Source organism: Saccopteryx bilineata, chromosome 3, assembly GCF_036850765.1.
Source record: "Saccopteryx bilineata isolate mSacBil1 chromosome 3, mSacBil1_pri_phased_curated, whole genome shotgun sequence".
NCBI lineage: Eukaryota > Metazoa > Chordata > Mammalia > Chiroptera > Emballonuridae > Saccopteryx > Saccopteryx bilineata.
In genome coordinates, this window is record NC_089492.1 from 284,871,772 (window position 1) to 284,899,633 (window position 27,862).

The 27,862-nt window shown below is 55.9% G+C and overlaps 1 protein-coding gene across 2 annotated transcripts in view; it reads right to left on the reverse strand.

The window, feature by feature from the left end:
* TNFRSF1B (TNF receptor superfamily member 1B) overlaps nucleotides 1-27,635 on the reverse strand; it is a 37,884-nt gene extending 10,249 nt beyond the window's left edge. The window contains exons 1-8 of one of the 2 annotated variants that reach the window (XM_066270410.1): nucleotides 27,616-27,635; nucleotides 6,512-6,596; nucleotides 4,656-4,784; nucleotides 3,767-3,916; nucleotides 3,214-3,307; nucleotides 2,586-2,824; nucleotides 1,976-2,053; nucleotides 1,383-1,417 (exon numbers count right to left, since the gene is read on the reverse strand). In XM_066270410.1, the coding sequence (XP_066126507.1) occupies nucleotides 1,383-1,417; nucleotides 1,976-2,053; nucleotides 2,586-2,824; nucleotides 3,214-3,307; nucleotides 3,767-3,916; nucleotides 4,656-4,784; nucleotides 6,512-6,524 (738 nt within the window). In that variant the 5' untranslated portion in view covers nucleotides 6,525-6,596; nucleotides 27,616-27,635. Of the gene's footprint in view, nucleotides 1-1,382; nucleotides 1,418-1,975; nucleotides 2,054-2,585; nucleotides 2,825-3,213; nucleotides 3,308-3,766; nucleotides 3,917-4,655; nucleotides 4,785-6,511; nucleotides 6,597-24,668; nucleotides 24,844-27,615 lie in introns of those variants that run through there. The other variant, XM_066270409.1, reaches the window with a different exon arrangement.
* Nucleotides 27,636-27,862: the final 227 nt, after the last annotated feature.

Here is a 27,862-nt window from a genome sequence, read left to right on the forward strand (position 1 = left end):
GTGGATCCCGGTCGGGCGCATGCGGGAGTCTGTCTGACTGTCTCTCCCCGTTTCCAGCTTCAGAAAAAGTGAAAAAAAAAAAAAAAAAATTCCTGGTCCCGACCAAGTCCAAAGCCCTGTGTAAACCTCAGGCACGGGGACTCCCAGAGCCTCCAGGGGCTGAGCTGTGTCCCTGGCACAGTGGTTCTCAGCCGGGGGTGGTTGTATCCTCCCACGGACATCATTTGGCAAGTTTGGTTGTTCCTCCTCGGAGGCAGTGCTACTGACATCTAATGGGGAGAGGCCAACAATATTTCTGAGCTGCCTACAAGCACAGGACAGCTTCCAATGACAGAATTATCAGGCCCCAAATATCCATAGTGCCTAGGCTGAGAAACCCTGCCCCAGCAGGACGCGTGGACATGGAGAGAGCTCCTTGGAGGGAGCTTCTGTTTTCGTATCTGGAAAATTGGGTAAAAACCTTGCCCTGCCCACCAGATATGGGAGTTCTGGCTCAGTCTACACCCATTTCCAAGCCCTCTCCCCTGTCTTCCTCCACTGCAGAGGCTGGGAAAGCGAAGTTCCCCCTTTCCTGGCCTCCCTTGCAGCTAAGGGTGGTCACATGACACAATTCAGGCCAATGAGAGAAAAGGAGAAGTCTACCCCAGGGCTTTTGGGAGAGTATCAGATTTCCTAATAAAAGGCACATGGCTGGCCTGGCCATTACCCCCTCTTTCTTCCCACCTTGAACCTGAGGTCACAGAAGTGGTGATCCCCCTCTTATGATGTGAAGCCACAAGCGAGGGAACAACAGCCAATCCACTAAAGAAGGTAGAGCAATTGAACTATTCCAGGGGCCGTCAACCCCTAGACCTCTTGGAATGTGAGCAAGACAAAGCCCTTTTGTTTCAAGTAACCCTGAACTTCAGTTACTTGCCGCCAAACACCTTCCTGATGGAGAACTGATAAAATACCATGTCACTGTGGTTTGCTGAGGAAGTGCTCTGTAGGCAGCACAGAGATGCTGAGGACCAATGCCCACTGAATGAGTGGCACAGCCCCAGAGCCACGCTGTCCCCATTAAACAGTGAGGAAACAGGGCCACAAGCCATTACGCGTCTGCCTAAGGTCACACCATAGGTCCATGACCACAGGCTTGCCACTGACACCACTAGCCCCTTGCTCCTTGACATGGCATTCCATGCTCGCTCTCCTGTGTTAGCCCATGGAAGGCTGCCTAACCCCCAGGACAGACCCTGGCTGGCCTTTCCTCAGCCTCCCAGGGCTCTGCACACCACTTAACCCTGGACAGACCAGCCTACCGCTTCACTGCTTCCCGTGGGACAACCTGGCCCACCAGGAAGCACAGCAGGGGAGCAGGGGGTTGGCAGAGGGGTACTCACCACCTTGGCTTCTCCTTGCAGGCAGAAGGGCTTCTCTGCAAAGACGAAAGAGGGGACAAGTCAGGGACAGTGACTTCCTCGGGCCACAGCTGTTCTAAGTAGGAGAGCAGCACAGGACCCAAGCAGAACCAGCGGGAACAGACCCAGGAGAAACAATTATCTAGCTGACGAGGCACACAAAGACCCCACACCCAGCTCTCCAGCTGGCTCAACCTCGCTCCCGCCCCACCCATTTTCCAAACTTCCCATCTTTGCTCACACCATGCCCTCTGCTTAACATGCCCTTCCTTTCCTGCACACGTCCCCCATCAAAATGTTACCCAGCTCAAAGGCCACCTGCTCCAGAAGGCCTGAATCCCCCACGAATCAACGACAAGAATCTGGGACTCTACCCCCTGGGGTAGCCCCAATGCAGTCTTGCCTTTCGGTAGATAAGTTAGTGGAAGTGCCCTCTGCCCTAAGCTCTAAACTTCTACAGAGTCTACGGCACCCACCTCTGTGTGCCCCATACGACTGTGCCCAGCACAGACTCCCAGGAGGTGCCCCAGAAAAGCTACCTTAGCAAACGGATGAATGCACAAATGGAATCTTACTTTTCTTCTGGGTCAGGATGACACAGTTCACCAGCCCTATTATGAGTAATCCCAACATTGTCACACCCACGATCAGTCCTAGTGGGAAGAGAGAAGCTCAGAACAGCTGCAAAAAGCAACAAGTATACCAGGGGCCCAGCAGGTCAGTCAACAACCAGAGAAAGCTAGGGTTGTCACAGATGCGGGCCAATCCCAACCCAGAGGTCTCAAGTTCAATTATAAAACAAACCAAAATCCGTGCGCCAAACAAAACACGTCTGTGGACTGTATTCGGCTCAAGGGCCACCAGTTTGAGACATCCGGCCTGATGTAGTCCTGACCCCAGAGGGGAAGCCCATGAGGTGGGTGGCATGGCCCAGCCCACTGTCCTCACGGCCTAATGGGTTCATCAGAACCAACAACCAGGAGACCATCTCCACTTTGAGATAAAATGCTGAGCCCACCTCACCTGAGCCAGCGGTTCTCAGTGACAGTACCAGGTCTTGGGAGAAGACAAGTCTCACTGCCATCTGCACTCCAGGACAGACAGAGCGCATCCAGCCCCCCGGGCCTCTCAGTAAGTCTCTGAGATAGGCGGGAGGAAGGGTGAATGGGCCCTCTTGTGACTTACCAACTGGAAGAGAGATGTTCCCTGTGACGAGCCCTTCAGCTGGGGCACTTGGGACCATCAGGAGCAGGACAGAGGTGCTTGGAGCCGTGCTGGGTCCTGGAGTCGGCTCTACCTGTTGAGATTCTGTGGGCCCGGACTGGGGCCTGAGGGCCAAGCTCAGGGTCGCTCTCGGGTTGGGGAACACAGATGTGCAGATCGCATCCACGCTTGCATTGCCAGGAAAGGCCACTGAGTGACAGCTAGGAGAGGAGGAGGTTTGGTCAGGGGGCAACAGAGGACAGAATGGCTCAGGGTGGCTGAGCTCACTCATGGGAGGCAGGCCAGCAGGCAAAGGGCCCAGCAGCTGGGATGGAGGAGTATGTGCCCTGCCACCTTTTAGGACTATCCCTTCCTGTCCTCACCCCACCTCTCCCTAAGTACCCCACTTAGTCTTGACTTCCAGGGCAAGGCGACTGTTCTCCTGGGCCCAGCACTGTCAGAGTGACCTCACCTGGCGTTGAACGGGGCCTGGCAATGCCCAACCCAAGGGGAGTGAGCGGGGGAGATGGGCACCATGGCAAAGCCACTTGGGGCTCTAGACCCCTCGATCACCCAGGGACAGCCCCTCCCTGCTCCTCCAGCCACTCACATCCGATGGGGCCTGCAGGTATCTGTGGATGACATGGTGTCAGAGAACGTCCCCGGGGTACAGGCGGCACACACCACATCTGATGTTGCAGTTCCTTCAAGGAAAAATTGGAACCTGTCACCAACTCAGATGCTCCACGGAGCAGGGAGGCCTTGTCACCGGAGCCCTAGGGGAAGTCTGAGGGGCCCGTGGACCTGTCTGCACTATCACCTCTGAAAACACACACACGCACATGCACAGCTGGGAAGTTTGTCTTTTCACCAATTCTAGAAACTTCTTGGTTTCCAGGGTCACATGGTTCATCTTCCTGTGGCACCACCTGATTTTCTAATAGCTCAGGGCTTAGTTTGAACCATCTCCGGATCCCCAGGGCCTAGCACACAGTAGGTGCCTAATCTAATCAGGAGGGCTGCAGGAAAGAATATGGGAACCAGGTGGACAAACAGGTAGCAAGCACCCAGCCACCACTGACGCCATTCCCAGGCCAATGAGTTGATGCTCATGAAACAGAGGCCCAAAGGGGTCCCCAAGGCCAGCTGCCCTCGCCCCATACCTTGTTTGACCACACCGAAGCCTGGGGCGCACTTGCGCAGTTGTGAGCACAGCCGGCACCCCTGCTGACCCCTCAGCAGGCAGAACCAGCCTGGCCGGCAGGTACACATCCGGTTCTGCTCCCGAGTGCAGGCTTGAGTTTCCACCTGGTCTAGAGGAGCAAGAAGGCAGCCAGTGGTCATTCCTGCCTCCACTGGCCCTGCCCACCACCCTGCCACTCTGCCCTCCCCGCCAACCCTCCACCCACAGAGAGCTTTAATCTCCAGCAGGCTGGTGGGCCCCCATCCCGTGCCAGCATGAGGCAAAAAGAACACTGGTCACGGAGTCCCAACGCCTGCAGTCTTGTTCCGGCCCCATGGCATAAGCAAGACACAACTGCCTCAACTCTAAAATGGTACAGTTCTCCCACCACTGCCCTTGGGTTGCTTGCCCCATGGGCTATTGGAGAGGATCTGGTGAGACAGGCTGAAAATGTCCTTGATAAGCAATAAAGAACAGTACCCGGCCTGACCTGTGGTGGCGCAGTGGATAAAGCGTCAACCTGGAAATGCTGAGGTCGCCGGTTCGAAACCCTGGGCTTGCCTGGTCAAGGCACATATGGGAGTTGATGCTTCCAGCTCCTCCCCCCTTCTCTCTCTCTGTCTCTCCTCTCTCTCTCTCTCTCTCTCTCTCTCTCTCTCTCTCTCTCTCTGCCCCTCTCCTCTCTAAAATGAATAAATAAAAAAATTTAGAGGAAAATAAAAAAAGAACTGTACCCATGTAACCTTGTGCCATGGGGCGTGGAAAGAATGGGTCTGGGATAATCCCAGCCAGCTCTCAGCCAAAGGGGCTAGAGTGCATGGTGCCCAGGGAAAGATGCTGGGATCACCCTTCTGTCTGGGGTTACTCACCGGAGCTGCAGCGAGAACCACAGCTCAAGCACTCGGGGACCCAGTTCCAGAGCTGGGTGTATGTGCTGTTCCCGCAGGGGGCACACACCGTATCTGAGGCCTCAGTGCAGAAGACCAGCGCATGGTAGCCTGAGAAAGCAAGGGCCAGAGGTCTCAGCAGAGTGGGGCTTCTGCCCAGACCCTGGGCTCATCCACTGTTTCCCACAGCCCCACAGTTTGTATGTAGTTCAGCTGCAAAGGTTCTTTGATGGTGTTCCAGTTCCTCTATTGACTCATCTCACATCTAGCAAGTACCAGCTGTCACTCCATCTCTAAATCCCCATTGCTCATAAAATATCTCCCCTTCTGCTTTTTCCAGATGCCTGGAATCCCATCATTGAAACTGCTGGTTGATAGTCAATCACATTTTAGTGAGAACTAGTCTGCCAGTTCCTTTCTTCTTTATATTTGTCTAAAATTCTGCACCTGGAAATATAAACTAGCGGAGGTAGGAACATAGTATAGTTTCTTATCAAGGCCTGGAGAAAAGGCTTACCAGAGGATGGGAAAATAGCAAGGCAAACCGTTAAGGAGTTTCTCTTCTGCTCCCTGAGCCCTACACTGTCATATTCACTGCAGTACTAACCAGGGAACTCCGTACACAGACTCTGGCAGTTAAGGAAGAAGTCACTTCTCCTAGAGTCTCTTAAAATGGCTGTGGGAGGTGATAGGTACATAATGTGCCTGCCCACATCTCAGGCTAATAACTCAAAGCCCTCCAATGGCTCCCAGTGTCCTAGAGAATAAAACCTAAACTCCTTACCAGGGGCCCTGCTTCCTTAGTCTGGGCCATAGACTGGTCTTATTATTCCTCAAGTTCACCAAACAGGCACCCACCTCAGGGCCTTTGCACTTGCTGTGCTTCCACATGGCATGCTGTTCCCTGTAAACTTACATGACTCACCCCCTCACCTCTTGCTTGACTCTACCCAAGTGTCAGCTCCTCAGAGAGGCATTCCTTGACCATTCTGTTAAAAACAGCATGTCCGACTCCATCTGTCTCTTCCATCTGCCTTAGCCTGCCTTGTTTTCTTCAAAGCACTTATTCTCCAAAAGGATCGCACATCTATGTCCTCTGTTTGTCTATGCCTCTATTAGAAGCAAAATCCCTGAGGGCAAGGATTTTGTCTGTCCTGCTCTCTATTGTATTCCTAACACCTGGAACAGTGCCTGACACTTAACAGATGCTTTATCCATATTATAGGAATTAATGCATAAACGCATGAATGGAAGGCCAGCACTGGATGTTGGGCCACCTAACTCACTCTCCCAATGGGGGCTAGGCCTCGAGTCCACCATCTATAAAATGGTAAGTATTCACTGATTCAATCAATCAAATACATACTGAGCACACAGTATGTACCAGGCAGTGGAAAGCAAGCCCAGTCCCTGTTCTGGAGGAACGCACAGTGAGGGTGACAAAAGAGGGGCCAGGCCATGATGGCACAGGATGAAAAGAACTGCTGCCAGGGGGCCCTTTGGAGCCAGAGACCATTGCGAACTCAAAGGAGAAACCAGATCTGGCCAGGCAGTACAGGCAGGCTTCCTGGAGGAGAGGGACATCTCAGCTGAGGTCTAACAAATAAGTAGGACTTTATGACGGAAAAGGGAGATGGGAAGAGGAAATAGCATATACAAAGGCCCAGAAGTGAGATGGGGCATAGGGCCAATTCGTAGAACCAGAAGTTCAGTGAGAATCGAGAGCCATGACCCTGACCCCATCCCAACCCCCATACACAAACTCCCTCCAAGGGACCAGCCCCCAGCCCCCAGGAATGAGTCAGTCTGAGGGTCAGGGGCCCAAGGGTTGTGCTTACCAGGAGGACACATGCTGCAGCACTTCTCAGCCCTCTTGTCATAGTATTTCCTCAGCTCACAGGAGCTGCCGGACTCCTGGTCAACCTGGAAAAGAGAAGGCCCACCATCAGTTTGGCCATGCCTGACACCCAGATTTCCATCCTGTGCCCCGCGAGGGTCTGGCTCTCTGTCTGCTGGGGCTCTACTGACGGATGGACAAAGGACATGGGGATATGTCCCTTTGGGGGGGCGGCGGAGGTGAAAGGAGGAGTCCTTGCCTTCTTTTGTCTCCTCCACTTCCTCCCCCAGTGCAGGTGGAGACACTGAGACAGCTGATGGGGCGGGGTGAGGGGGTGGGAGGCTGGCTCCTAACAGCCCACAGGGCAGATGGAGGGCCTTTACTGCTGCCCCAAAACCAGTGACCTTGGTCACAGAAACCCACAGCGCTCAGCACAATGTGACCCTTTGCCTAGCATGACTTCCCTTCCCTCCTTCCTGCACCTGGGAATCACTCCTCGGTCCTTCCAAACTAATGACGGCCTCCTCAGGGAAGCCCTCCCTGACTCCCCCAGGCTGATTCAGGTTCCTCCTCCTCTGGACTCTGAATATTGGATGTAGCCCCTTCAAATAATCATCTCATTGTGCTGAAACGGGGTATCTACTTGTCCTCCCATCTTGCAGGGGTGTGCGCACACACGAGCGCACGCGCGCGCACACACACACACACACACACACACACCATGTATTCGAAAGACACCAGGCAGAAATGACAACTGCATCATCTCTAGACCCTCAGCTTCCAACACGCAGCCCATGGCCATGCCAGTGCTCCACAGGTGAGTATTTGCTCATGACAGTGACAACAGTTACCATGTCCAGAGCACTGCCAGGGTGCCAGCTGTTGCTCTAAGTGCCCCAGGTGCTCTGGTCAGTAGACACTGTTGTACCCACTCAGACCCCCTATACCAGCAGGGCACCCCCTGCCCCTGCCAGCTGCCAGGAGTGTCGCCTGACAATGACCCCCTGCCTCCAGGGGTGATGGATGCTGTGTTAGAGTTCATGCTCCAATTCCTGCCCTGCCCCCATCAACTTCCCCAATCCAGGACCTTGAGGTTGTGACTGCTACAGCTGGGCCCTTGGCTGGCCTCTGCATTGGGAACAAGCAAACAGGGAAACCCAGTTGGCTCTCTTGCTCGGCCTGGGGTCCTGTCCAGCCCCCCCCCCCCCCCGTGGCATCCTGACAACCCCCCAGGGCTGGCGTTTCCAGCTGCCCTGACACCAGTGCTCCCCTCCCACCACAATCTTGCCCGAACCGCTTTCTCTGCCTGAGACAGCCTCTTGCTTCCTCTGACAGCATTCCATCTGTCTCTTCTGACAGCAGCCAGCCCCACCAGGCTGCCCTGCTCACAGCCATCCCCGATAATCACTAGGATCCCACATCCTAAGCTCGCTCCCTCAGGGCTCCTGGCACGCAGGGCTGTGCCCTCACTCAAAGGGCGCCCCCTGAGACTGTGGACTGGGGGTGACCCTGCTATTACCCAGCACCTAGCATGTCGTAGATGCTCAGGGGTCACTAATCCAAGCAACAGGCTTTGTGACAATGTCATTTCCTGGGGAAGCCCAGCCCTGCACGAAGCCCAAACATGGGAGCGCCCACCATGCTGGCCGGTGCCTGAAGCCCTTCCCTTACCACGGTCCGGCCCATGCCCAGGGACTCAGCTCCAGTGAGACTGGGAGAGACGCAGGGGGCTGGCAGGGAAGGGGAAACCATTCTGCGTAACACCAGGTTTAAAAAGATAAGTTCCAGCTCTGGCTGAATAGCTCGGCTAAAGCATCATCCCGATCCACAAGGGTTGCAGGTGCGATCCCCAGTCAGGGCACATACACATACAGGAACAGATCAATGTTTCTCTCTCTCTCTCTCTCTCTCTCTCTTTTCCCTGTTCTCTAAAAATTCAATAAATAAATTTTTTTTAAAGATAACTTTCATTCCCATCTGGACTGTACGCTCTCATGCCCACGGCTGCACAGGCATGCTCACGGCTGCACACGCACGCACATGCACACACTCTCCATCCCAATCCTTCCTCCCTCCCCAGCTGGCCCTGGAGCATCCGCCAGGCACCAGGATGAAAGGGGAAGCAAAGTCCCTTATCAGGACTCCTCACAGCTGGGCGTGGGGCTCACGGCCAGTGTCCAGAGCATCTCAAGGGCCATTACTAAGGCCGACTCCCACCCAAACAAGGTAGAAGCTGCTCAAGGGTGAGCCCAGGAAGCTGTCCTGTTATAAAGGGAAAAGAAAACCTCCCCAGTGATTCTGAGGCTGAACACACCTGATTACCTGGTACCCACGGAGGGAGCAAGATGGCCTGGGGGCAGGGCACAGGGAGGAGACCCGGTCACCAAAGACGAGGAGGTGGGGACCCAGAGCAATTGTCCCTCTGCAGCTCCCTGCACACACACTGCAGTGGAGGGCCTGGCTGTCCCCACAGCCCCCCAAAGGGGCCTTCCCTGCAGGCTGCCGCCCGGTGTAGCTTCCCCAGGGCAAGGGGCTGTGCTGCCCCCTCAGACAGCACGCCCGAGGGCAGGGACGAGCCGTGCAGGGTGGCCTGCACAGGTCTCATGGACCCCACAGTAACTAGGGGAGCCCCTCATTCATGCAGGGCCTGAGAACCACAGGGACAGGATGGCTCCCGGCGGGAAGAGAAATCCTAACCCTCCCAGGACAGCCCTGGGGTGCAGCTGGGGGGAGGGGGGCTGCCAGCCTGGAGGAGGATTTCCTGTCACAGCCCAGAAGGCTGATGGGAAAGGGCCCTGCCTTGGCCAAGTTCGGTCTCTCTCTTCACGGCCAGGCCAAAGGGCCCAGGGCAAAGGCAGGAGGCCATCCCTCCCTGTGGCTTCCCCTCAGGCCCTTTGCTTGTGCAAATCTTACTTTGAAAGCTCTTCCCCACACTTCCTCCTGCTGCTCTGTGTGATGGGGTCAGCCCTCCCTTGAGCAATTTCTAGGCCTGTTTATCCTCTTGGACAGAAGAAAAAAAAAATACCACAGCCCTGTCATGGCTAAACAATGAGGAACAGAAAGCCCCTCACTGAGCAGGACAAAAGGTCACTCCCTCCACTGCAGGGCTCCCCAGAGCAGAGGCAAAGCACAGGCTTGGGAGCCCCGTCTCAGGTCAATGCAGGGGGCACACAGGCTGGGGGTCCCTGAAGCTCCCCAGAACGTGACGAGCAGCCTCTGAGCAATGCAGGGCTGTGGAAGCTTCCAGCTCCTTCAGCTGGTGTTGGGAGGCTTAGATCCATGTTCCGCCCACCCACAGGGGAGTGCTGACTGACATTTTAAAATGAGGAACTAAATGGGAGAGTAGTTGATTTGCTCAGCATGTTTAGCAAACACAAGCTTTCAAAATACAGGGACCCCAGGAGAAAACTTGGAAATCACTGGTGAGCATTAACCACCCATGGAACAGACGGGCAACCTACGATCCAACAGAGGTGGGGGCTGGAGAAGATAGTAGATAGACAGGCAGGCAGGCAGGCAGATAGGGAATAATAGATAAATGGAAGGTGGGTGAGGAAGGAAGGAAAGAAGAAAGGAAGAAAAGAAAGAAGAAAGGAAGGAAGGAAGGGGGGGAGTAGAGAAGGGAAGGAGGGAGGGAGTCCACTGGCCCACTTCCTCCCCTCACCATTGGCCTCCAACCACCAAGGAGGTTGCAGGCACTATACAGAATCCCACTTCTGCCCCCCAAAGGAGGTGGGCACGTGCCATCTCATAGCTCAGGGAGATCCAACACCCGTCTGAGTTCATCCAGGAAGGAGGAGGTGGAGCTGAGATGTGATTCCTGCCCTGGCCCCACGGGGAAATCTTTGGTCCCCTCCTCAGGACAGTAGAAGTAGTCAGCTCCTGGGATCCACCACCCCCTTCGTCCCTGAGTCATTGTAATGTCACCAGCCCCTGTCATCTACTTCTGCACTAGCCAGCGGGGACTGGGCCATTGGCTCACATGGACACACATGCCTGCTCTCCCTCTCACCCAGGCTTACACCCCACCACCAATGCAGGGAAGCCCTCTCCGTCTTAGGCTGACAGCTCTGACCTCAGCTCTGGCCTGGATTTCCAAGAGAGCCAGGGACCTCAGAACCAGCGGGCACAGACATTCAGCACCCAAGCCCCAGCTCTTCCCAGAACTTGCTAGAGGGCCCAGGGCCCATCCCTGGGCTGGCAGCTCCTCAGCAGAGAGAGGAGCAGGGGCAGCAGGGGCTATGAGTCTGCAAGCAGGGAGGGCTGGCTCACCAGCAGCTGTGCCAAGTGCCAGAGAGATGCCTGGGAGAGATGGGGAGGGGCTGAGGCCCAGAAGTGGGGGAGGGGCTGAGGCATGGCAGCTCAGGGCTGGTGGGAACATCTCCAACGACTTCCCATTTAATGGTGGAGAAAGTCAGGGGCAAAGTTAGAAACATTCATTCATTCATTCATTCATCGTTTAGCAAACATACTGAGCACCTGCTGTTCTAGGTACCGGGCAGACTGCATGGAAAACCCCTCCATCCCTGACCTGGGAAGCTGAGCTCTTGCGGGGGAGACTCAGACACGTGCAGTAGGAAAATAGAAGGTGGCAGTAGGAGCTCAGGAGAAAAGAAAAGTGGGGCCAGGAGTGACAGGGGGATTGAGAAGGCCAGGACCAGGGCCAGGACGCGGCCGCTGGGGGACAAAACTAGCGGCAGCACCTGCTCCTAGAAGCTGGCTCCAAGCCAGGCACTGCGCAGGGTCACTTACACGCATCACTGTCTCTCCGAGTCCTCGTCCAAGAACCAGGTACTACTATTGTTTCCAAGTCACAGATGAGAAAACTGAGCCTCGAAGGAGCCCCGTCGCCTCCAGCCCAGATTCTTCCCCGCCTGTTCAAGCTGAGGCCTGGGTCTCCCCCACCCCACGAGACTGGATTTCAACCCCCAGACCTACCGCAGAGGTCCTCCCTCCCCTCTCAGGCACTCCCTCTACTGTGGGCAGCAACCTGATTCTCTGTGCCACAGTTTCCACATCTGCAAAAAACGGCAGTAGGAGCCCAGTGGATGCTCTAGGCCAGTAGGAGCCCGGTGGATGCTCTAAGCCATTTCCAGCCCTAGCTTCTTAAAGATGGGTATCAAAGAGCTCAGCCCCTGCCCAGACCACAGGGGTGCAGGGTGGGAGGGCGGCCCACCCACAGGAGAGGTGGAAAAACTGAATGAGCCTAAAGGTGGGGGCTGGGGCAGGTGGCAGGGCTGAGGGTGGGCGGGAGGCGGAGCTTCCCCGCCTCGCCCTCATCCCCTCCTCCAGGGTGAGGGCCACCTGAGCAGGTGACCTCTGGGAGGAAAGAGGCCAGAGATGTCTGCCCTCCCAGGCGCACAAACACCTGGCACACAGGAGCAGCACTAGGCTAAGGTTAGAGGATCCCGTGCACCTGCTGGTTCTGGAGGGTATGGGGATATTACTTACTCTCTGAGCATCAACACTGTTAGCTATGAAATGGTGACATAACGCCTCGCCCTGCCTCCTCCTGGGGTGGCTGCAGGAGCAAAGGCAGAGGGGTCTTAACTTGGACCCATCCCCTTCTCTCAGGCTCCCAGGGAACGCACGGGGAGCTCAAAGGGCGTGCAGAGGCCCTGAGTTGTACACTCGTGTCTGGCAGAAGGAATATCAGAACCAGGCTTCTTCTGCCTTGGTTTTAGCTGAGAGTGGGCTAGGTGAAGACAAGACCCTGGGCAAGCTGCCTAGTTCTACCGAGGTGCTAGATGGCCCATGTGAGCCTTGCAAAGGGAGGAACAAGGGTAGGGAAGTTGACTTGTGACCTTTAGAGTTATGGAGTCTCCACAGGCTGGGTCCAGGCCAATTCCTCCAGAAGCCTAAAGTCAGGAGACTGTGGCAGGCCAGCTGCCATGATGTGGGGTAGGGGCCTTATGGGACAGAGGGAGGGGGACATTCCCACTGGCCAGATACAGGTTTCCTACCAGCTGCTGGTTGTCTCAAAGGAACTTCACTCAACAGGAACACTTGGAGAAGTAATGGGACCCCAACATAAAAAGTCTGGATAAGTGACAAAATCCAGGGGCCTGGGGGTCCATCAAGTGGCCAAAGGACACAGTGTCCAGGATAAGGGACAGCAATGTGGCTGTGAGTACCCGAAAGAAAGTGAGTTTCAGAGGCACAGCTACGGGCAGACAAGACCTACCCCGTGAGCCAGGCAAGACTTCTCCTGCCCGAGGCTCCCTCCCTTCCCGAACTCTCCCCTCCTCCCCTCTCTCACCCTGGAGGACCAGAAACCACAGCCAGCTGCTGGGGCTGGGGGTGGGGGGAGAGACTAGTTCAAGGTGGGCACTGCACCAGGGCCGTTAGCCACTGAGGGACAGGGTGTGGCTGCCACGCAGGTCTCTGCTCCCGGAGTCTGCATCAGTCAGCTCTCTCTGGGCAAGTTAGGCAGCCCTGCCCCAGCTAGCTGACTTCCTGCTCAGACCAAGACCCTGCGTGAACCCCGGGAGTGGGGCCCTCAGTCCCTTCCCCTATTTATAAATAGACAGCGAGAGACAGAGGAAGACAAAGAAGGACAGATCTGGTGAAGGACGGCGTGGGCGCCGCCAAGACGGTGTCCCCTAGAAGCACTAAAGCTGTGGTGCCCTCTGCTCTTCCTGATACTGTTAACGCATTATCTTTGGGGTCTTCAAGGCTTTTTCATTTTTCTGGAACCTCCCCTTAGATGCCAGTACCCTTGTGAAGGGCTCACACTCCGGGCCTCCCTGGAGCACCCTGGGCAGGGATTCGGCTGACTGCCAGCTAAGAGCAGGACAGAATGTGGCAGGAAGGAGGCCCCAGGGAGAAGCGCTTCTCAGACCCAGGAGAGCGCTTACTGTGTGCAGACGCAGCGCTGGGCACACAGCCACGCATGCTCTCGTGTTATCCCCGCACCAACTCCACAAGGTCAGCACTGTCCCCTTCTAGAGATGCAGAAACGGCTCCGGAGACTCCACACAGATACCGTGTCGGCAAGCGGTAGACGGGAGCTAGTCCCCGCTACACCGGACTCTGTGCCCTCAGTCAATTTTACAACCTGTGATCATTTTACAGATGAGGGGCCCAGAGACGGGGAGTGACTCCTCCAAGAACACACAGTGAGCACGGGCGGGTTCGGGGACTCTCCCAGGCTAAAAGGGCTGCAGGGTCCCAGGCATAGACAGCAAAGCTATGGGGAAGGGCAAGGACTCAGGGACCCCCCCCCCCCACTGGTGGAAACTGTCATCGAGTGACAGAGAAACCGCTTCATTGGTACAGCAGGTACCCGGGGGGGCCCCAGGTATGGGGAGAAGCAGCAGAAAGGCAGGGCAGGGGGTGTGCAGAGCCCCGTGCACTGTGGGGTGCGGCCACATTAGGGAAGGGCAACACAACGACGCAGGGTTGTGGAGTCTCGTCTGCCTTCACGGAAAGGAACAGCATCTGCGTCAGGAAAGACCAACCACATCACAGGTGGTGGCTCAGGGGTGACACATCCCACTCCAGTCCTACCGCCTGTGATGTCCCTTTAGAAGTGAGCTGGGGGTGTGTGTGGCGGGGGAGACAGGAAGCCCGGGCTGGTATCCGGTTCTCTGGACCAGGCTGTGTGCTTGGTGTGGGGATGCAGGGTGCCAGGGCGTAGTGCCTGCGCCAAAGGAAACCTCAGTCTAGTTGCAGAGAACACCTCAACCCTTCCCATCCCCCCCACCCCCACCAAGGCCTCCCGCTATCCCCTCCTCAGTCTCCCGTGGCTCCCCTCTCCCCAGCAGCATCTCCTGCCGGTTCTCAGCCTCTTAGTCCGCCAGTGGCGTAGCGAGGGGGGGCAAGGGGGTCTATCATATCCCTGGCGCCACTCACAGAGGGGCAATGGTCTCCAAGACAAACAAGAAAAGCATAGTAGAAGCGTAGTTAGGGGGGCGCCAATAAAGTGTCGTGCCCCGGGCGCCAGTTATGTTCGCTAGGCCACTGTGGTCTCCAGCCTTTCCAAACAGACCTGGAGTCACTTTCCTACCTCCAGGTCTGGCCCTGATAAAAAGCCTCCAGCACTGCCCTCAGGCCTGGCCGGGCTCACTATCCTCAACCCCCCACCCTGCCAGCATCTTCCTCCCCTTTCATCCAGAGCAGCCCCCCCACACACACACCTCATTACCACTGCTCCTCCCTCCGCACCACCCCCTTCCTTTACAGGGCGAACTCTTCAGCTTTTTCAAAAGTTCTCTCACCATCATCTCAAAGAAATCTTTTCCAGAGCCCCAGACCGGCTCGGAGGTCCCTCGTGGAGGCTCCAATGACAACCTGGGACTCTATCCTTTCTGATTAGTTATTCCCCTATGTCTCCCCACTTAGGACCGGGACCACAATCCCCCCCCTCCCCAACCATCTCCGGCATGTGCTAGCGTGACCTCTAAGCCAGACACCCAGGTTTTGTTCCTGGTTCTCTCGTTCACCGGCCTCAGTTTTGTCATCTATAAAATGGGGACAGAAACAGTGCCCACCACAACACGGCTGTTATGATTCACTGGGTCAATATGTAAAGTGCTCGGCGCGTGCGGGCTGGCAGTAAGAGCTGAGTGGTACTCGCAGGGTTTGTATTACTCATCACCCGACGCCCAGCCCAGGGCATGGCCCAGAGCAGGTGCCTAATCGCCGTGGAATTGTTGAACAGAAGCAAAAGTGTTTGTTTCCATTAGTTGAAATGAGTTGGGGCTCACATGAGAACTGGGCAGGAAGTGGGCTTCTGAAGAGAGGGGGAGGCACCCCCAGTGGGGGGAGACTGAGCGGCAGCTTGGCAAGAAGAGCCCCTCCCGGTCGCCGTGACTACCATGCCAAATGGGTGGTAGTTTAGTAACAGAGAGCCCGGCCCCGGGGGGAAGGGGGACATCTGCCTCTAGTGAGCTGAGAACCTGAGTGCAGAGCTTAACTTTTGTGTCCCCACTGCCCTTTCTGTAGAAGGGGGACAGTGACGGTACTCCTGCCTCCCCACCAAGGTGGCTGTGAGAATGGAAGGCACTTGGTGCACACCTGGTGACCACAAAGCAACCCCTGGATGTCAGTCCTATCCCTCAGTTCACTGCACTCTCCCAGCCCCAGCAGGAGGTGACAGAGGGGGACACTTTTATCCCCACCTTACTGTTCAGGAAAACCAAAGCTCAGATGGGAGCCCAGAAGTCCCAATGTGCTCTGACAGCAGAGTCCAACAGGTCCCCAGGGATCCTGCTCCTCTGCTCTGCCAGGGGGGGGGGGGGGCACATCACATCTCATGTCAGAGATGACAGGCTCTCCCTGCCCAGGCTCGTGTCTACCCGGAAGCGGCCAGCGTGACCGAGGCCAGGCTCATGCTATGGCTGACCACAGGGGCGCCAGGAACCTATGAGGCTGACACCGACCAGAGTCAGGTCACTTGGCTCGGGCTGGGGCATGGATGAGGCCAGACGGGCCGCGTGTTGCAGGATGGGGTGGAGAGGGACACCTCTTCTACTTCCTGAGTGCCTCTGACCCCACCTAGGGCTTTGGTCCAGTCCAAAGGCTTCCTCCTCCCCGAAGCCTTCAATCCCTCCCTCCTATTCCGCTGCTACTCCCTCAGTCCACAGCTCTTGCCTAAACTACTGCAATAGTCTGTCCTTCCCACTGAGTGACCTCTCCAATATGCTGTCTGTCCTGATCAATACACTCTCTGTCCTACACTCACTCCCATGCTCAAAAACTATCAGTGGCTCCCCATTTACTCAACTCCTGACAGGAGGTGAGTGTGGGAGCCGAAAGCACGGACTCTCTAGTAAACATGGCTGACTTCGACTCTAGACTCCCCCTTGCTGGGCATCAGACAAGCTCTTTTGTTTGGTTTGTTTGTTTGTTTGTTTAATGCGTGAAGTTAATAAAATTCAGCCTTTCATTTGCTGAATGGACCTGATAATAGTACATACCTCTTGTGGCTGATGTGAAGATTAAACAAAATGACATGTGTACAGTGTGTTTCAACAAGCACCACAAAAACCATAGTTGGTACAATTTTTAAATATAATGGACAGTACTAATTCCATAAACCGGCCCCAGACAGCTTACAGCCTCATGTGCCTTCTCGGCCCCGAACAAGCCTTTTGCTTCAGCCAGGACGGCTTAGCCATTGTCCCCTGCTCTTCCTGCCTCTGTGCCTTGCTCCTGGTACCCACTTATCCCGACCCTGCCCATCCGCAGGGCTCAGCTTTTAGAAAGACCCCTGTGTGGTCACTGTGGGAAGAGGGACTTAAGCAGGACAGATTGGCGGGGGGGGGGGGGGGGGGGGGGGATGGGGACAGAGTCCGAAAGGTGAAAGAAAAAGAGAAGGACAGTGACCAAGGGGCCAGGTCAGGAAGAGACTGAAGCCATGGGGTAGAAGGAGGGGTAGTTGAGGAGGAAGTAGAGGGTCATACCTTGAGGTGGAAGGGGTGGGGCTTGATATTTCTGGGAGGACAGGACAGGAAGGAGCAGGATTTGGGGCTTGTGAACCCAGAGGACAAGGAGACTGGAGTAGCAGGTGACAGGCTCACCAAGGGCCAGTTGAGCCGGAAACCAGAGAGAAGCTGGGTCGTGGCTCAGCTGGAGGAAGGATAAGCAGGGGTGCCTGGGATTCTGGCTGGAGCCTTTCCCTGGGGACTCACTGTCACGTCCAGACCTGGGCCTTCTGAGCCGGGGCCACGTGGAGGCCAGAGGTGTACTCCACTCCCTGCCAAAAGCCACCAACTCCCCTTCCCGCCCCCCCCCCCATAACATTTTGGGCCAAAGGACTCTAAGAGAGACAGACGAGGTCCTCGCTGATCTGTGTGCAGCTGGGGCAGTTGAGGTCCAGAGAGAGAGAAAGTGGCCAGGCCCTCCTGAGCTAGAGCCCGAGCTGGGATGTGGCCTCGAACCCCTGATGCCCAGCCCTCAGGCATCTCTCCTGACAGACATTCAAGAAGGCCTCCCACAGACAGCCAGGAAGATGCTCTGCCCACCCGCCTGCCCCCAAATCCTTCCCGCTCGCTCTTACCTTCAGGCCCACTCAATTCCACGAACCCGTAGCCACATCAGCCATACCCACTGCAGGCCAAGCTCAGACTGAAACAGGTGGGGGGATGGGCACTGTCTAGATGGCAAAACAAAACAAAACCCCCTGGGGATTTCTGCCCTAACACTGGTCAGAGGGGCTGGGTCAACCCATGCCACAGCTCTGAAGCCGGGACAGAGCAAGGGGGGCCCCGCTGGCTATTTGACGGCCCATTGGCTCCAAATCATGGCGCACTGCCAATTTTCCCACACACACGTGCCTGTGGTAGGCAGCTAGACAGACATGAGCAGAGCAAGGACTGGGGCCAGGCATCCTTGCACGGAAGGCCACAGCACGGAAAGCCCCAGGTGCCGAGCAACGGACAAAACTGGGAAAACAAGGATCTCGCCTCCAGGGTAACTTTTCCTCCACTAGCATGTTGTTGCCCATACAAGTTAGATCCCCCTTAGCAGGGAAGTGAACAAGGGGGCTGGAGAATAGCCCGTAAACACAAAGCCCCCAGGACAATGAGGTTCTGGTCAGCATCAAATACATCTAGGTCTCAGTTGTGTTTCAGCTCCAAGCCCAGAAAAACAGCAAAACCAGGCAAGCGACACCAGGGCTGACCTCAGGGACAGCTGCATTGACTAATGACCCCCTGCCCTGATGCTGACCAATCAGTGGAGACCACGAATCTAAAAGCACACACTCGGAGAGCTGATGAATAGTCTATTGATCCTCCTCCTTGGACCTCCCCTAAAACCTAAGAGTTAAAAACCTTAGGATGGAAGACCCAGCATGCTCTCAGTTCTGGGAGCACGCATTGTGCCTTTCCCCTCCTCTTCTCCCTCCCCTTCTTCTTCCCAACAGGCGTGTTTTCCTTGACCCTCTGTTTCTTTCTCCTGAGCACCTACGAGACCTGCAACCAGGGGAGCAGTGGGCAGCGGCAGCTCGTCCTGGGCTCACCCCCTGAACCTGTCTCCAAGGCCCCCTTTCCTCTGACTTTCTTCCTGCATGGCCAGGAAATTCTTCCTTTACTCTCTGCGCTGTTTCTCTTGATTGTATTGGATTTTTTCCCTCAAGCAGACAAGAATCGAGGTCTCATCATTTCTCTGGTAATAATATACCCACTTGAGTCTGCTACCAAGTGTCAGAGGGCAGCTGGCCTGCCTAGGGCTTGGGAAGTAGGTTCTGCATCCCCACCACCACTGGACACTGGGTGTGAACAAGCTGCTAATGGGCCTTCTTGTTTGAGTAATGAATCAACAGTCCTGTGACAACAAACCTCCACCACTGACACCTGAGATACAGCCTGCTCCATCGCCTTCTCCTCTGCTGCGACCACATGGAGGCTCAAAGAGGTAGGGCCTGTGTATGTCACAGTCGACAGGAAAGCAAGACAGAGATGAGACCGGAGCTGGACCCTGGGGCCTCCTGGACAGCTGGACCCCACCCCAGAGGACTCCCCCTGACATTGCTCACACTCAGGGCAGAACGAAAGCTGTTTTCCCAGACCCCAGTCGGTAAACAGACACTTCCTCCTGGGCGTGCACCCCAAACCACAGTGTCGTCACCACCACCTGTGACCTCACAGCACGCTTTGGTGGAAAATGACTGTAGGCCCCAGTGAGGTGAGCCCTGAGCTTCCGAGTGCCAGGCCAGCAGTCAACAAACAGCTCGGCAGAAGGGGACAAAAACCCAAAGCCCTGGGGTGTGAGGGAGACCTATAGGACTCAGAATGGAGGAGGGCTGCGTGTCCATCGGGGTGTCAAAGGGCTCCTTTGAGGAAACTGCCTCCCCTCTACTCAAGGACTCCTTGATCCTGTGGGTTTCAGGCAGCAGGCCCCACAGAGGGTGCCCGCAGCATGGACTTCCCCGCAGTCGTGGGCCCCACAAGGTCTGGCTTCTGAACTTGAAAAGGCACTAACTAGGCCCTAATGGGCAGGGAGACGGAAACCCAGGATCCGGTTCTGTCTGAGGGTTCTGCATCCTGTCTTGATGCAAGCTGTCAGGCAGCCAAGAATTCCTGATGCCCCTAGGACCTGGATGTGAGAAATTATTCCAGCCGAAGCAAGTGGGCCTTGAGGTCCCTTTTTGGGGAAATTTCGGGACTCCCTCTCCCCTCACCTGGTCTGTGGCCTTTGTCAAGCACATGCTATGCTGACAGTTCCCCAACATTCCAGGGGAGAACTGTCCAGAGGAATGTTGGGGTCAGTGCTGCTGGATTTCACAGATAGGGATGCTCAAGGTCCCACAACAAGCCAGTGACAGTGCTGGCCTGGGACGCTGCTCTCTTGACACGCAGGCCAGTGCTCCTTCCTCAGAGCCCTGCTGTCTTAGAATTCACTTGGAGGCTGGGGAGGGGACAGCATGACCTCAGAAGCGCCCTCACAGGGCTCCACCCCCCACTCAGGGTCACAAATAAACAGAACCTCAGGACCACAGAGGTTAGAGCCAGAAAAGATGTTAGAGACAGTCTGGAGTCGGCTGTGCCCATCTTGCAGGTGGGAAAGTCGAGGCCTTCTGCAGCCCCTTTCCACAGAGGTCACCTTCACTCAACCTCAAATGACATACAGCACCTGTCACTCACTGTAAGGCATGGGGAAGGGCCAGGTAGTGATTTCCTGACCCCGCGGCCCCTGCCACATGCCCAGGTCCCGAGGCCAAGCATTTGGGCAGGTGGTGTGAGAGGCCCAGCAAGGGGTCATCTGGACAGGAAGGAGGGAAATTGTTCACAGGGATGCTGGGCAGAGGGTCTGGGCAACTGGCGGTCTGCCATCCACACTTGGTGACCCTGTGGCTCAATCAGGTTCCACAGTGGTCTCTGCTTCAGCCTGAGCACTGTCCCAGGACTCAGAGTAAAGTTAGGCCTGCAAAGCCACAGGTGTTTAAAGAGCCACCAGCGGGCAGCACAACCAGCAAAGTACTTTTAATCTTAACGACCAGCCAGTGAAGTGGGGGTCATCCCCATTTTACTGATGGGAACACAGAGGCTCCCAGACATGGAAAGACTTGCCAAGGTCACGCAGCCAGTAAACAGCAAAGTAAGGATTCGCGCTGAGAGGTCTGTCCGATTCGGTGGCCGGGCCCTTCCCCCTAGGTTATCGTTCCTGCTTCCCCGCGGCCGGCAGTGTCTGGAACTGGGTACCACAGCATCTCCACTTGGTTCCTGTTACCCTGGAAACTGTCTCCCACCCTATCCTAAGCATCCACGAAGCCCTGGCTTCCCTCCCTACCTGCTTCAGGGCAAGTCATGAGCCTACTGGGGCCCTGAGTCACTGCCCGTGGGTGGCCCCATCACGAGCCAGGGCGGGGGTGTGGGGGGCGAGCACTTGGGGGAGAACACCCCTGGCCTCTGCAGACTCGGTACTGCAAAGAGACGAGCTGGGGAAAATAGTCCAGACAGAGAACAGACTGGAACTCAGCTCTGTCACCACTGGCTTTTCAAACTCTTCTCTCTCATCCATAAAACTGGGTCGCCATCTAGGTAAGATGAATATTTTGGGGCATTCATTCAGTATTTTTTGCAGACCTACTCCATGCCAGGCCCTGTTCTAGGCCAATACTTCTCTACCAGGAGCAATCTTCCCCTGGAAGACATTTAGCAATACCTGGAGACATTTTTAACTGTCACAACTGAAGGGGGCAGTGCTGCTGGCACCTAGCGGGTAGAGCCCAGGAATGCCATTACACAGCCTACAACATGCAGGACGGCCCACACCGTGACTACGCAAATGTCAAGAGTGCTGAGGACAGGAACACATGTTTGAGGAACAGAAAAGCAGCCATCCTGGCATAAAACTGAGTAAGTTGCTATGCAGAGTTGAATGTGACACCCACAGACACACACCACAGCTAGCATCAAACTGTTCCCCTCCCCTTCGCCCCCCACAACTGTCCTGGCTACTCGTCCAGGAAGCATTGAATAGGCAGGGCCACAACATGTTTCCCAGCCCTGGAAGAGTCTACACCTCAGGAAGCACTGGCCCAGGCCCCGGGGTGACAGTGAGGGCCACCCAGACGCGGGGCGGGTTCTCAGCTACACCTGCTCCGGCACCTTTCACACCCACTCGGCCCTGAGAGGTGGACTAAGTGGGAAGAATGTTCCACATCCACAGACAGGAGGACACAGGCTCGGTAACTTGGCCCAGGTGACACGGGCAGTTCGGGGCAGAGCCCAGGTCTGTGACCATTGACAGTATGGCTCCTGGCAGGCTGGAGCTAGGTCATCATCGTGGGGGTCCCTAGAGCCCAGAAGTGGGTTGGGCTTGGAGTAGGTGTCTGTGAATGTTGGGAGACTAAATGGATGAATGGTCCTACGTCAAGGTACCTGGCCACGGCCCTCTGCAGGAGTACCTGATCACCAGGCCACACTCTCAGTCAGCACACAGGTTTCACTCGGGCTATCAGGGAGGGGCAAAGGGACATCCCAGGACAGCCAACACCCTGGGTCACCCATCTCCACTCCAGTGGCCAATATCTCCAAGCCTGCCTGGGAGCCCTCTGCCTCTCCCCTAACCTGAGTGGGGTATTGAGGAGGCAAACAGCATCCCCGTCATCTCAAGACTTCCAGGGGTAGGCAGGTCGGACCCAGCAGGTCAGGACCCCCATGGCTCCTCCCCAGCAAAAACAAAAAGCCAGACTGCTAGGGACCTGCTCTTCCCCATCCTGGGGCACCAAGCGCTCTCCTGTCCTGCCAACTTTACTGGCATTTATGTCCAATGAATGAGGAACTAAATAAATGAATGACCCACTCCATTCCAACCAACAAACACAGCCTTTAAAAGAGGCAGAAACTGTGATTACACAGTGACTCTGCCATCCCTGCAGCCAGCTCAGGTCTCCTTGGGCTCTTTTGGTAACTTAGTCTAGTTACAGCCAACATTACTGAGCACCCTCAGTGTGGTATGCCGGGGACCAAGCTGAGGGCAGGGACAGGGATGCGGGCATGGGGGAGAGGATGGCACAGACAATTCAAGCACACCTGCATTCTCATCCCACCCGCCCACTAACCCACAGCTCTGCAATCCTGGGGCCATCACAACCTCTCCGGGCCCCTTTCCACCTGTCTAAATGGGAGCAGCACCATCCACCTTTTTGGCATTGCTGTAGGAAGGTTCCAGTGAGATCGTATAGTAAACGCCTAGCACTGTGACTGACTCTCGGTAGATGTTCCAAACACTGGAGCTAGTGTGCTGGTAGTGACGAGAAGGAGGAGGACCCCACAGACCCTGCCCTCAAGGAACTTTCTCTCTATCGAGGCGGATAAGACACAACTCGATAAAAAGCAGAACGCAGCCTGTCCTGGAAAGGAACGAGAGTGCTGAGAGTTCAAAGGGGAAAAGATCAAACCCACCTGGAAAGAAGAAAGGCCTTCCTGCAGGAGGTGGCATTTGCAAAAGGCCCCGAAGGACTGGGCAAGGGGCGTACCATGGAGAGGGGACAGCACAGGGTACATGTGTTTCTCAGGCAGTGAGGTACAGCTGCAGGGAGGTGGTAGACACAACCCGGACACCTCACTCACTCCGGCCTGGGACAACTTGGGGATTTTCTGCTTCAGCCCCTGGGACCCACGAGAAGTTTCTCAGGCAGGGAGAGAGATGCTCCAACTTGAGGAGGGTCTCTCCCCAGAGATGCCACCAAGGAGGGTCAATGGTACAAGGGCCAAAAGATGAGCAAGGAGACTATGGAGATAGTCCCATGAGGACAAGGGGGGAGGGATGCGAAAACTGAAAGGGAAACCCCTCTGACAGCTCCAGGACCCGGGCCTGGTGCCTCGTGGGCCACGGAGAAGACCTGTGCCTCCTGCCCTAGGGGCTCACGTACCACTGGAGCAGGATGATACCCCCCGAGGCACTGCAGTCAGGCTGGGGACCACCCGTGTCTGCATCCACGCTCAGCTCTCAGAGCGGGGGCTCTCTTGACCGGAAAGCACAGAGCCACCGGTTTCCAGAGCAACCTCTGAGGCAGCTCCCCAGAGTCCTCCCTGACACCCACTGTAAGTGAGTCAATTCTCCATCCTCTGCCCTTGAGAGCCGGACTCTAAAGATGTCTTTAGCCATAGCTGGTGAGTCACTGCACATTACCACATGAGCCAGTGTTACCTCCCCCACCTTCCTTCCCGGTCAAGATGTCCAGATGGTTCAGCACATACCACACAACCATCAGGGTAGGATCCCCAGCCACAGGCGGAAAGGAAGAGATGACCCTTGACCCTTCGAAGGAAGAGTGCCCCCACACCCTTGCATGAAATACAAGGAGTTCCTCTGAGCCTTGGTTTTCCTTTTCTGTAAAATGGGGGTCCCTCTATCTCACCAGACCATGGAGACAGTCAAAAAAAGTGGAAGACACCCAATTCCTCTGCCTTGCCAGCATGGTGGGTGCAGTTAGAACAACTCTGGGGTTTCTGCTATCTCCTTTTCCTGGAGCCTCATAGAGACCACATCTGCCTTGATAACCACCCAGAAGTCCTCCCTCACCTCCTGTTCGCGGAACTCAAGCACAGAACTTTGGGGGAGGTCAGCCCAGCAGAACCTGAGGACACCTGTCTCCTTCCCGTTACCCTGGAGCCCTCAGAGAAAAGGCTCTCAAATGGCTGCTGGACACACCGAGAGGTTCTTGGGGAAGGGGTCTGGGCATGCAAGCCAGCCCACAGTTGGACTGTGCCCTTATTAGGCGCTTACTGTAAACCAGGCAGCCACGCTGCCCTTGTATTTCTAAGAAAGAGGAAAACCATAGCCCAGAGGAGAAGGAAGTCATCTGAAGAAGGTGCTAGGCATCTATCTGAAGAGGGTGCCCGGCATCCGCTGTGGGGACAGCACCCAGGTACAGAGCAGCTCCTTTCCTCCACGGGAAGGAAAGCTTGGTCGTGGCAGTCGCAAGGGTAATGAAGTTGGGATCTCCAAACGCCCTGGCCTGTACTGGCAGAGGGACCGGGCTGCGCCCCCGGGCATATGTGCCAAACCGGGGTCCGCAGCCGGTCTCCAGTAGCGCGCAGAGCGTGTCTGACCCAGCGGAGTGCGGGGCTCCTCGGTCGCCCCGAGCCCAGCACCCCTGTCTCGGCGCCCCGGGAGCGCGCGGCAGGGGTTCCCCAGGGTGGGCGCCAGCCCGGGTAGGAGCGAGGTGCAAGCGCTCCCCGTGCACCGCTCGAGGCACCCACCTTGGTGGGCACGGCGTGGCCCGCGGCCCAGAGCTGCAGTCCGACGGCCAGCGCGGCCCAGACGCCGGCGGGAGCCATGGGGACGGTGCGGCGGCCGAGCGCGGGGCGGTCCGGCCCGCCTGGCCTGCGCTCCCTCGTGCCTTCCCTCCGCTGCGCCGCGCCGCGCTCCCGCGCTGCAACTGAAAGCGAAAGGCCGCGCTCCCGAGGCAAGAGAAATGCAGGGGGCGGGGTTGGGGCGGGGGCGGGCGAGATGGAAGACACACCTTCACCTTCTTTTCCCACTCCCCGCGTCCCGCCCTACAACCCGCTGCTCCGCAGGCATCCTCGCCCGGACCCCCACCCTCGCAAAGCCTAGCCTAGCCCCCCTCAATCCGGCACTTCATCGATACCTCCAGCGTCAGCCATTCCTAGCCCTCGGTGACACCTCAACCTCCCCAAATGTTCCCCTCCCAGTGTGTGGGCAGGAGACCCTCATTGGGGACAGGCTTCCACTAGGTTTGTGGCTGCCACGGGGCTGTGCCTCTCGACCTGCCCTGAGACCACCTACCCCTCTCTCCCGCAGGATCCTCACTCCTGTCGGAGTTGGCGCTAATTTCCAAAAGCATCCAGCAAAACTGACACTAGCTTTGGCGGGTCACATCTATTCTAGATCATTCACTCATTCGGACCTTAGAGTCAGACCACCTGGATCTGAATCTCTGCACTAAGCTCATAGCGTCATTATGAAGATCAAAAGATATGTAATACACATAATATAGTATGTATTATACTCGTGTGTTTACTTATAAAACATATATGTAAGTTAATAAGCTCTGCATACGTATTTGCTGCTCTTGCTATTAGTCATTTGTTCATTTATCCCTAAATACTCTTCAAGCTCACAAGACCATCTCCGTGAGCTAGACCTGCCCTACCGTCCTCCTTGAGTCCCCTGTCCAGGTGGCTGACAAGTGAAAAGAGGCTTGGGACAGAAGGCTTCCAGGATGTTGTGGGGGCCCACAGGAGGGCTGGCTGAAGCCTAGGGCCATTAGCGCTGGCTTCCCTGGAATTTACATCATGATTGAGCACTCACACTAGTGGCTACCTGCACCCCCTTAACTTTGATTGCCAACCCTGATGTCAGGGCTAGCCTTATGTGACCAGACCACATTCCCCCCAGCCCTGGGAGTCCCCTGTCCCCAGCACACAGGATATTTCCGAAGGGTGGGGTGGGCAGGGTGGCAGGAGGTGATTCTGTTCCCTTGTTCCCTCATTGCTGGTTGCCCCAAGAGGTACAGGGTCCCCCGCTCTGGGCCACCAAGGCCTGAGATAGAGATAGCAACAATGATGCTTCTAGGTGCTGGGTGAAAAGTGGGAAGTGACTCTTAGGGAGATGGAAAATCCCACCTCCTGATCAGGAGGCTGGGAAATAACCTGGTTCCCACATATTTGTGAGACATGGGCCTCGCTGAGGTTGCGGCCAACACAGCCCACAACCTTAACTCCTCAGTGCCAGCTTCTAAAACTCGCATGACAGTTTCTCCTGGCCCTTACAAGTCTCACCTGGGAGCAATTTTGAGGACTCTCTGATCATAAGAGAGAGCCAAAGAACAGGAGTGGGGTGTCACCTGGTGGAAGCAGGGGCAGATGGTTCTCCATGGATGTCCCCTACGTACCTCAAGCCCAGTGGGTCCTGCTGACTCATTCTCTCCAACAGCAGCTCAGCTCATACCCTGTGCAACCTGTCCCACTCTAGCTCTGCCTCCTCAGACCTAGCCACAGGCTCTAACTCAATTTACAAACCTTCACAGAGCACCTGCTGGGTGCCAGCCCTGGTGTGCTGGGCCCTCAATAATGCAAAAAGCAGACAAGAACCTCCCATCAGTCTGTGGTCCCTAAACTCCTGTGATGATCACATTCCACAGCAGTCCCTCCTGCTTGGACCCAGTAAAGGGAAGCATCCACTCTTCCCCCTAGAGGGCTCTCAACACAGCGGTGACTCCTTCCCCAAAATCCTTTTTCTCGGTTTCTCCAAACCCAACATCTCACTCAGGCTGGGGGTGAACAATGGCAAATTCTGGGTGAACCATTTGACATTGAGTTTCTTAGTATGACCTGCACAGGTGGCCCAGGACTCTCTCTCTGCAAGATGGGGTTCGATCTTGGCACCCACCATATTGTACCTGCCATTGGGGAATCTGGGAAAACTCAGCACTAGCACAGTCTGGATTTCCTGGCCTCTCCCCTCCTGCCCCACAGCTCAGCCCTGGCTTTAGCCTTGGCCATTTCTCCCTGCAGTGGCCTCCCAGCTGGTCGTCTGGCCTTCGGGCTCTGTTGCTCTAATCTGTTCTTCGTGGTGTGGTCAGTGCAGCTCTCCGACCCATAAGGCAGTGATACCATTTTCCCCAGTCTAGTAGTTCTCAACCAAGGAGTGATTTTTGCTCCCTGCCCCAAGGGACATTTGGCAATGTCTGGAGAATTCTGGGTTGCCACAATTGCAGGAGTCAGGGGTAGGTGGTACTGGCATCTCGTGCATAGAGATTAGGGACGCTGCTCAATATCCTACAATGCACAGGACCACCCCCAAAACAAATTATCCAGCCCCAGATGTTGATAGACGTTGAGAAAGCATGCCTAGGGCATGGCTCACCACAGCCTTCAGAACCGATCTCAGCCTCTTCAGCAAGACACTGGAGAGCCTTCACTTCTTGGCCCAGCCTGCCTGCCAGCCAGGTCTCCCCAACTCCACACTATTGACCACCCCAAAGAACCCTAAGTTCCCACCTCCATGCCTCGTTCACATGGGTTCCTATGCATGGGCTGCCTTTCCCTCCTGTTTGCATGGTGATCACCTCTTTGTCCTTCAAATCTTGAAGCTGAATTCTCTCCGCTGTGAAACTTGCCCTTAGCCACACCCCACCAACCTGGGCAGGGTTGGACATCCACAAACCATTAGCATGACACTCACCTTGGTCTGCTTAGTTGCTCACATGTTCCTCTCCTGTCGTAGTAATTATGATACTAGCCGTCAGGGGACTTGCAAGAAGTATGTTGGAACAGCAAGGTCAAGCTTCATAGGGAGCTTGCACGGCTAATAAGAGGTACAGAGATTCAAACTGAGTTTGGCTGCCTTGGTACCCCAAATGAGCTGCCTGTCACACTGCTGGATCGTGTGGTACTCAAGGGCAGAGGGTGATACACAGAGGGAGGGGCTC